Below are 10,145 nucleotides of genomic sequence, written 5' to 3'. Positions count from 1 at the left end.
GTGACATATCCTGTATCCTGTATGAGTAACCGCAGCAGTGCACCTGCATGTTGAAATGGCATGAAATTAGTAAGATTCAAGCGATTTCAAGGTACGAAAACCAGAAGTTTCCAGAATCTCAACCCCATAACATCTTAATTTTAACTATAAATGCAATTGCAAAACACAAAAATTACAAAATTATACAACCACAGGAATCAATGTACAGTCACTTAGTTTAACCAGCTGTTCATTTCAAATTTGTATGTTTTGATCATGATTATTTCAACACCAGGAGAAAAAACAGACATGACTGTTGATTCATTTCATTTAAAATATTAAAACATATTTTTGGTTTATATGATTATGTAGATAAAACTGCAGATTATGGAAGAAAAAAAAAATAAAGCATATTCCTAACCTTTAAATATTATCCTGATAATCAAATCAAAACAAAACACTTACAGTGGTGCCGCAAAGCAAGACAAAAATGTGTTTCAAGAGATCTGAAGACCTTGTTTTCAATTTAAAATGAAATTTATTAATATTGTAACAACAGCATTTAAAAAACAAAATACAAAGATGTATTTACAAGGTATTCAATCATAACACACGCTCAATCCCACGGCTTGTTTACATGCCAGTCACATTCATAGTCTCATATCCATAATCTGATTTAACGAAAGGTGAAGCCAGCTATTATTAGACGATGTTGAGTCTCTCTATATCAGTCCAGAAAGCACAGATTAACCAGTCATTGTTGTGTTGGTGCAGATAGAGACACAGTCCTGACAAACCTGCAGAAATGCTGATGAAGAGAGTGATAACTCTAAATTCGGATGCCCTCCGTTGATTCTACAGACGCGTCACTTTTCAGAGCAGGAGTGTGTTGGCAGGACAGACTCAGCTCAGGATGCCTCCTCTTATGTGTCCGCTGTCACTCAGCCCGTGCTCTATGAGTTTGATGTCTTCCAGGTCATCTTTAATGACGCTGATCAAATGACTTAAACCCTCCTGCTGCTGCTTCAAGTGCTGAAAGTGAGAGATAAAGAGCAAGTGTTCCAGTTAATACCAAAATAAGAAAAACACAATTACAAGGCGGGATGTTAAGATAAGATGCAGCGCGTTACACCGGATCATTTCACAATAAAAGACGCTCGCAATCTGTAGAGCGCTGTATTCAGTTAACGCTAATGCAAACAGAACATTTTCTACTGCGGCAGCTTCACATTAAAAGCATTTAACCTGCCCTCATTCAGAATTAGGCTAGTCACAGGGAACACAATGTGGTCGGCCTGCTATCTTTCAGCAGAAACGTGTGTACGGAGCGAAACAATATTCATTTTTGTTGACAGCAGTTTAGTAGAAATATTGCAGGGAGTTGTTTTACACAGTTCACTGGAAGTAATAGAAAAAGGAACATCCTCATATGTTAGATGAAGAGCTGCAGGTAACCAACTCTTTAAACCTAATTAATGTTATTGAGTTCCCTTTTATAATTTGACTGCAATATAGCCGTTTTGCTTTGACAACAAATCCTTCATTATCATCTTGTTGGTCAACTCTCTTTACTCGTACTCCTGCTACTCTGTGCTGCTCCTGTGCAGAGCAGACAATTTCATTTTATAAGAAATGTCTGCCGACTGACTAAATGCTGATTCAAAAGAAAATAAATAAAAGCAGACTAACAGTTGGAAAATGATATGTAATCGGTGTACGCCTACCGTGTAAGGCATACTCCTGTTTACTGTACAAATGTGGTGACTCACTTGTTTGATTTCTCTGAGCAGGTCTGCATCAACATTGTAGCGCTCTTCTGATCTCACAGCTCCGAAGTGATTCTGCATTCGGATTTGGGACATTAATTCATTCAACCGACCCTGAAAGAAAACAGACAGACAACAGAACTGTAAAATATCCATTAAAGATTTGGTCTGATGTGGCCGTTTCATCTCTGACAGCTCATTTTAGGTCTTGTCTGCATACTCCATGGATGAAAAGATAAGCAGTGTCAGGCTGCACTTGTTAGACACACTTGCCTTGAACTGTGTGGGGGCATTGAGCTCAGACTGAATGGTGTCCAGCTGCACCCGGAGGTGCTCCTCATCCACTTGGATAGCGTAACCACTTTTTCTCTGAATCTCCTGCTTGATCAGCACCTGTCAGGACAATAAAAAAGGATGAGGAGGAATGATAAATATGACACAGTGGTAGGGCATTCATTCAAAGTCTAGAAACCAACAACGACATTTCGCTGAACAAAGTGAGAAAGGTGAGGCAGCTACCTGCAGCACCCGGTGAGACAGATCCATCAGCTTCCTCTTGTACTGGGCGATCTTGGCCACGGTGGTCGCCTGATTCTTCTGCAGTTCACTGATGTCACTGGAGATAATCTGCAAGTCCAAATAAGTGAGTGACAACAGTTGTTAACATGTTTAGAGTTTCTCCCCTGACAACATTTTTTCCTTTTAAACCCAACAAGCTGAAAACAATCCCTAGGCAGGAATCTTGTATCGATATTCCACTTATTGCTTAATAGTAACAGAGGCAGAATGCGGACACAGATTTGTTCTGCCCCTGATCTGCCAGCAGAGGAAGTAACAGAGGCAAGACCACCTCTGTATGTAAGGGTAAGCTGGCAGCAAGCAACAGGTGTGTGACGGTCTGATGGCGTTAACAGTCTGACAACTAAACTGATCCTTCAGTCATCAAATAAAAGAGAAATTTCCAACATTTCAATCCACAGGAAAACGCAACAGGATCAAACAGTAATTTGGTAGCAGGAAGTTTCTTCGGCATCTTATATGAGGAAAGAATTTATACATGGTAAAATGTCTTTTATCCCGTCTGTCCTACTGACTCTTTGTAACACTTCCGCCCAAAAAACAGCGTCTATCCCAGCTCCCGCAGTCGAATGGCAATGATTATATGACAGGTGTGAATGAAACCAGGCTTAAAAAAATTGCCTATCTGACTATAAATGCTAAAGAAATTGTTTTGCATTGAATTTATCGCCAATTATTAAAAAAAGGTTTAATCCTAACATTTCCACCTCTAGCTGTAAACACCCTACTGGCATCAATCATGGCCAGGACATCTGTGTACTCTGTCTCTGACACCACAAAATTCCTGTGTTGATCAACAGAAGTAACCTTAAGCAAGTTTTTTTTTTTTTTTTTACTTTTAGAGAGTAGCCGAAACAGACTTACATCCACTCTGGTCTGATGCTGTTTCGTCATCTGCTCCTGAATCTGCAGCCGGCGAAGAAGCTCCTTAAAACCCACCATGGGCACCGGGATTAATCTAGAGAAAACATTAACCCGTGAGAGGTGAAAGGCTACAAGTTTGGGGAAAATCAAAATGCATCAAGTAACTGTAACTGCCTCCCCTTCGTCACATTATTCATACACCACACTTTATAGAAACTGTTGTAGAGATGTTCTTCAGCAACTTACTTCTCAGGATCAGGGTTGTCCACCTTAGCCTGCTCCCAAATGATGGGGTCCACTCCTAGTGAGGAGACACAAAACCCTCAGTTACAAATAAAGCATGAACAATTGAATTCAGCGTGAGGATGACACACGCACACATTTACCTGCAGGAGCGTTTTGCAGCAGCTGTTTGAGCTGTGCTGGAGACAGCTCTGTGCGTGTGACGGACATGATCACTCCAATCTGTGTGAGCTGCATCTTGACGTTGGCCTGCTCCAGATAACTGAAGAGTGTGGTGGCCGGGATCCGCTTGGAGGTGCCGTTAGGAGAACGCTCCACCACGTAAACAATCACCTCGGCCCTAAGAAGACGGAGGACACATGAAGAAGACCCCGCAATGGTTTGTAATGAGGTTCTGTGATGATAAATTAACCCATCTGTTTACTTTTCCTTGATTATATAGTTTTCATTTAGCTTTAAACCCATTTCTTTGAATTGATCAAAATAGATGCAATTTCTTATTTCCTCTGAGAGGGTGGTTTAACCATGTCACCAATAACTAACAATTTTAGATGACAATAAAGTAAAGAAGTATCTTTTTGTCGTCTTGAACGGTGAACAGTGATCAGTAACAGTATCGGCTTCCAGTAATCGGTGATCAGCCCCAAAACATCTGATAAGGGCACCCTTGATATAGCATATGTATATAGGTAATAAATAAAAAGGTATCAAATGTGATGACATGTAATACAAACTTACTGGTCGTTGGGCAGGGCTTTGACCCCTTCTACGTTGACAGTAAGTGTCTGGTTGCTTCCCAGAATCTTGTGCAGGGACTCCACCAGATGCTGCTGCTGTGCTCGCACATCAGCCTCCTTTTTATTGAGAAGCAGGACCACCAAACCATCCTCGTCCTTACTCACAGGGACGCAGCTGTATCCCACTGCCTGGCAAACAAAACACACATTAAACACTCATATTAATCTATCAAACCCTCCAAACACTCTGCTGGACTCTGCGCTGTACCTTGAACCTGCAGAATGGGTTCTCCTGCGTGAAGTCAACAGGTGGGTTGTTGTTGCTGTAGTAGCCCTTCCCAGTTCCCCAGTATGCCTGCAGCTGGTTCCATTTCGCTAAGATGGAGTCCCGCTCGTCTCCTAACAAGGTGGGTGCTGACAGAGCTGTGACCTGCTGGTAAAGCTGGGTGGGCTGAGCCTGACCAGGCTGCTGGGCCTGCTGGCCGAACAAACCTCCTGGTAGAGAGAAAAAGGTCGAGTGACACGTCAGACCGTCCTACTATTTATCTATGTTCAAGAAGTAAAACTACAATACTAATTTAAGTGATTGTTATTTTATAACAGTCGTGCATTTCTCTTTCAGCTGCTCACTGTTGGATTGATCTTGATGTTAAACATGAAATCAGTTACTCTCTGCTTGTTGTCGCCCTCTGCAGTGATAACAGGTGTACAGCACATTTGGTACAGTTGGTATGGAAGGCTATGTGTAAGCCTGCTGTTTACGTGAATCAGGAACACAGCTGGGTATCACCACTGATTCATTCTGACATGAAAGGAATTCTGAGATAACTAATGCTAAAAATATTCATGTTTACATTAGGGATTGAATTAAATGGTTACGGAGATTTGTGTTAAAATCTGCCATTGGAGAAATAATGTTATGATTTTAGCACTTAATAATCAATAAATGATGTGATGAAAGAACAAGAAAGTGCAAACATTTATCTGTCAGTGGGCTGGAACGCTTGTAAAGATTTACTCACTAAACAGAAAATCTACCTGCAAAAAAAAATCTACAGACAAATTAGACATTTACCAATTTCAAAACAGATGATGGATATCAGCTTGAAGGTTCTCTTGCTGCTGCCTTATTTAGGTCATAGTCTTCTCATCTTTATGTGGAAACACTAAAACTGTTCTTGGGAAATATGAGTTCTCTCACCTTGCTGCTGCTGAGTTGACTGGATGCCTCCAAAGCCTCCAAACCCACCCAGGCTAGTTGTTCCTAATCCAGTCCCAAATCCTGTTGCCCCAGTGGCGGTCGCCGCGCCAAGCCCAGAGGAGAACCCAAAGCCTTTGTTCTGCGTGTTACCAAACAAACCTCCTGAAAGAGAACAATGTGTATACACAGTGAGAAAATATCAACTACAGTAATGCCACTGAGTGCCTGTAAAGTCTACAGTGTTCGGGAAAAATGCTGCTGGCTTTGCAGAGGGATCAGTGCAGGAGTGATGGGAGGACTTCTGTACAGTGTAGAGTGATATAGACATCTCGTTTGAACACAAAGCAGAATGTGCAGCAGCGAGCAAGGTTTAGAAAACGTATCTAATTTTCATCCACAACTTTATGATACTTAATCATTAAACTCGGTCTACACTGGGCTTTCTGTAGGACTTAACCCAAGTAATTAGCTACTTGTTATTGTTTCAGACAGATGTATCTCTACACTTTAACAACTGGAATGAAACACACAACAGAGCCGTGATAAATAACCCTTTCACCATGGACAAAAAACCCCCACTAACATCTGTTTTTTGTCTTCAATGGGAAAGGGTATAATTGGCATTCATTCCAGGTCAAATGACTACAGTAGTTGTGAGTATTTTCCAGCTCCAGCTCTGATTGGAAATGATGAATGCACCCAGGTGGACGTGCTTATTTTCACAAGATGCAATGACAGGCGTTAAGTTTAAGGCGCTTAAATAGTTTTCCCGTCTGATTCCAATTGAGCAGGGCTTTCAGTCAGTGTTGAATTTGAAACAAAGACCGATGTAAAATGTTGCGTTTATAAGCATTCCATTGAACATTCCCTAGTAGGAGTTTGTAAATGTTTAAGTTCTGAGTACTGCTGTACTGCTGACCTGTGGCGTTGGCAGGAGCAGAAAAGCTAAAAGTGGAACCTGGTGCAGCAGCAGTTGTTGTAGTTGTCCCAAAGCCACCAAAAGCGCCTGAGAAACAAAGCAAACCAGGACAAGTGAGAAAAAGGAGGTGACACAAAAAAAGAGGTCAGGGGCCTTTAAGATAAATAACTGAATTGTATTTCCATCTAGCATTCTTCTTCTTCTATCGTATAAGGAAGGTGAAGATGTACTGGGCTTTACAGGAATCAAGTGCGAAAAGTGCTTAATTCAACAATTTGTCCCCTCATGCAAATGGAAACAACGATGCACAACATTTCATGAAACGAAGCAACAAGTGAGATGAGAAATCACTGCACCACAAGATGTGAAAATGGATGAAAATGTGTGTTTAGAGACACAGACTGTACTGATTAATCAATCACAAAGGTCATCTACCTGTGCTAGCCAGGCTATTACCAAAATTGAAAACAGTGCCAGTGGTGGTTGCTGTACCAAAGCACCCCACATTAAAGCTGACTGCTGCTGGGTTGGCATTTAAACCAAACCCCCCAAAACTAAACCCACCAGCCGTGGTGTTTCCAGCTCCCAGCCCCCCAAATCCTGCAGCCAGCGGAGGCAGGCAGCAAGAAAAAGAGAATGACACGGAGTTAAATAACAAGAGGTCAGTCCTAGTATGGGCTTATAGATCATAAAAACAGTGTTCAAGTTCCTGTAAAGAGACAGGTATCACAAGACGGTTCAAAGTTACATGCTTTGTACAGAACACATGTATCTTACCAGTGTTGGTGGAGCCAAAACTAAATCCGGTGGCTGGTGCAGCAGCAGTGGTGGTGGCAGCTGTGCCAAAACCAGGAGCTGTAAGAGCTACAAAGAAAGAGCAGACACAGACAACAGGCACTCAGTTGAACCTCTTCACAACTAAACACCTACCCTCTTCATTCAGTTCAAATGCTAACTCCACTTACAGGAGTTAACCTTTCTGCTAACACATTCACGGTATCATTATTGTCGTCCTTCTGATTCACTATGACTACCAAGAACAAAATAACAGAAATATACTCATGCATCAGATAAAAACAGATCCTTTAGTCCTTCCATTCACTCATTGCGTTTCGTGCGGACAGAGCAAACAACAGTATCAACTGAGTTTTCACAGTTTATAAATGAAAAATCAATGAAATATAAAAAAAATACACAGAACAATGATGACAGCACAAACACAACTGTCTAACCTGCTTATATGTTAGCACAAGACAGGTGTAAAATTGGTTAACCCTTGCAGTGATGCCCAACTTAACGAAAGTAGCCAAGATGATTAATCGTTTTTTTGTTTGTTTCGTTTGTACTCCACTACTGTATTTTATAATGTGACAGACAAAGAAAAATGATCATAATGATGCCAAATCCACACACTGTTAAATAACTGTAGTAATATTACAAACTTAGCCCTACAAAATCAAAGCTTCAAGTCCTGTAGTAGTGTAGTAATAGGGAGTTATAGACTGATTATCGGGGCAAACATTCAGCCATTTTTCAGATTACCAATATCAGTACTTTTTGTGTCCATGATACCAATAAAATAAACGTGTTTTAAATGCAATACGTTTGGCTCCGACGCAGCATCCCCTTTCTGTCTGTAGTCACCACTCTGATCTCTGTCCACAACACTATCTGACTGATTAGATGTCATGAGTAATAGCCTGTCAACACTGATTAATCTGAATCTGCAAAGTAACTGGTAACTAAAGTGAACTAAATGGAAGTAGCATACATTTTAAATATTCAAGTACAGTACCTCAAAATTGTAATAACATTCCATCACTGGTTATCTGACATAATCTATATGACTGCAAATGTATATCGGATCAAAGTTACGAGTCAGTCGGTAACAAGTCTCCTTGTTTTCCAATAATCAGCATCAGTATTGGCCCTGAGAATAACACAATCGGTTGCTCCCTATGTAGTATGCCATTGTCTGACAATATTTCAGTTTATTTCACCCTGCGCTTCATCTAATCCACAATCCTAACCAGTTGTCTTCTGCTATGGTTAACCTCAGTCCAATATTACTCCGACCAGTCATCTCTGATGGCTCTGTTGGTCCCTTGAAGTGTCTTTTCCCCCCATATGGGACACATTCCAAGGAAGTTAAAAGAGAAAGAAGGATCATTACGTCAGAGAATCTCATTTTTGGGCACGACTGTGGTGACAGCTGTGTTGGAGTCAATGGAAGGTGCATGGAGAAACACACTAAAACTCAACAAATCAACCTTGTATGACCTTTGATGATGGAATGCTTCAGTAAATGAAAAAATACTTCAGAGAGTAGGATAACCCACCTTCCTCAAAAGTCATATGAGGTAGATATGTTAGGTTGAAGTGTGTTTCTCCATGAGTCTCCCACTGACTTCAATACAGCTGCTACCACAGTCTGACCCAAAAGCAAGATTCAGTGATGTTATGAGCTTCCCTTTGCCAAGTTCTTAGACACATTCCCAGATACTTCCAATAGAAAAGTTCAGGGAAGCACCTGTGCATTGCTCTGTCTTGTGGCTGGAGAAAACAACCTGTGAGTGCTCATCTTTAAAGCTTTCTGTAAGATATAACCAAAATATATCTACTGCTGCCACACAGGTGTGTTGGACAGTCTCAAACCGGGATAGACTATATATTGGTGCATCTATGACCAACACAAAGCTGTGATCACTATGGCTGCCTCCTTTGGGGAGAATACTATTATTAGGACTTACTGCCGAATCCAGATGCGGCGGTGGTGGTGGTGGCTGTGGGGCCAAAGCCAAATGCTGTCGGTGCGGTGGTTTTGGCACCAAATGAACCGAATGAAAACCCGGACGTGTCTTCACAACAAAAAAAAAAATAAAGAGAAGGGCTATGAGTGTAAGGTATCGTTACAGTTATCTACAATGAATTTCACAAGCAGACGTTTGTCATGAGGGAGCGATGGCTAACGTTAGTATCTAGATGGCTTGTGAGGAGTAGTCGTTAGCCAAAACAGCTACCGTTAGCCGTTTCAGTTCAGCGTGTACATGTACTGCTGACATAAACTACTCACACCGAACTGGAGCTACTTAATCAACACACAAGCGACATGTTTCTAGCTTCATTCAAATGCGTCCAAATAAAGTGAAAATGTCCTTACTTGCCGCTGGGTTACTCGTGGCGCCGCCAAAACTGAACGCCATGTTGACTGTCACTAGCTGTAGTTCTTCTTCTCCGCCCAGATTAGGCTAAACAGTTAATATTCAACAAAATTGTGCATTACCGCCACCCAGAGTCTGGACCGGAGACTGCCAGCTGCGTTCACATGCATGTTGCATTGAAGATTCATACATGATAGCTGGATTTGCAGGCCCCGTTTTAAAAATAATACATCATCATTATTATCATTCATTTTTATTTTATTTATTATTTATTATTTATTATTGTTTTAGGTTTCTTTTACACCTACTTTTGCTTGTAACTGTCAGGTTTGTTTTATTTTCTTAAAATGTCGACTTAATCTTGGCTGCAATGTTTATATTAGCACACTGGTTGTGCATTGGCATTTGTAATGAAAAGTCAATAAAGAAGTTAAATTAAAAATAATAATAATGATACATCATCATATATATATATTTCCAGAATTATACTGCTAGTGGGCGTTCATCCTACTGTTTCTAACTGTGATAATGTTTTGGTTTGTTTTTTTTCTAACTTTGTATAATGACTGTGCTCAGTGAAAATGTTCTTTTCTTTTTATGAATTGTAATGCTGTTTTAATCAGTCTAATCAGACTCAGGTTTATTGACAAGTAGGTTTTCACATTTAAGGATTTTTCTTTCATTGTCATTGCTTTT

At 40.7% G+C, this 10,145-nt stretch overlaps 1 protein-coding gene across 8 annotated transcripts; it reads right to left on the bottom strand.

The window, feature by feature from the left end:
• Positions 1 to 497: 497 nt before the first annotated feature.
• Positions 498 to 9,583, bottom strand: nup54 (nucleoporin 54). 8 transcript variants are annotated; one of them, XM_030436201.1, is made up of 15 exons: positions 9,449 to 9,583; positions 9,039 to 9,146; positions 7,066 to 7,152; positions 6,724 to 6,888; positions 6,289 to 6,375; positions 5,370 to 5,531; positions 4,437 to 4,663; positions 4,170 to 4,357; positions 3,575 to 3,771; positions 3,435 to 3,489; positions 3,189 to 3,282; positions 2,265 to 2,372; positions 2,019 to 2,138; positions 1,749 to 1,859; positions 498 to 1,011 (listed from the first exon to the last, which is right to left on the bottom strand). In XM_030436201.1, the coding sequence occupies exons 1-15, from the start codon at positions 9,489 to 9,491 to the stop codon at positions 883 to 885; spliced, it is 1,881 nt and encodes a 626-aa protein (XP_030292061.1). In that variant the 5' UTR covers positions 9,492 to 9,583; the 3' UTR covers positions 498 to 882. The 8 variants fall into 8 exon arrangements, with proteins under 8 accessions (XP_030292061.1, XP_030292063.1, XP_030292064.1 ...); XM_030436203.1 differs by having other exon boundaries at positions 828 to 1,011; positions 6,853 to 6,888; XM_030436204.1 differs by lacking the exon at positions 6,724 to 6,888 and having other exon boundaries at positions 828 to 1,011.
• Between the last annotated feature and the right edge of the window lie 562 nt (positions 9,584 to 10,145).

The sequence above is a fragment of the Sparus aurata genome, chromosome 12, assembly GCF_900880675.1.
Source record: "Sparus aurata chromosome 12, fSpaAur1.1, whole genome shotgun sequence".
Classification (NCBI taxonomy): domain Eukaryota; kingdom Metazoa; phylum Chordata; class Actinopteri; order Spariformes; family Sparidae; genus Sparus; species Sparus aurata.
The sequence above is the reverse complement of the archived record's forward strand: the minus strand, read 5'-3'. Positions and strand labels throughout refer to the sequence as shown.

Excerpts from the sequence above, each read along its gene's own strand:
- nup54 (XM_030436201.1), bottom strand. The coding sequence starts at position 9,491 with ATGGCGTTCAGTTTTGGCGGCGCCACGAGTAACCCAGCGGCAA. Across the intron at positions 4,664-5,369 it reads GTCAACTCAGCAGCAGCAAG|GAGGTTTGTTCGGCCAGCAG; the intron begins GTGAGAGAACTC and ends TCTCTCTACCAG. Across the intron at positions 2,373-3,188 it reads AGCATCAGACCAGAGTGGAT|ATTATCTCCAGTGACATCAG; the intron begins GTAAGTCTGTTT and ends TTGGACTTGCAG.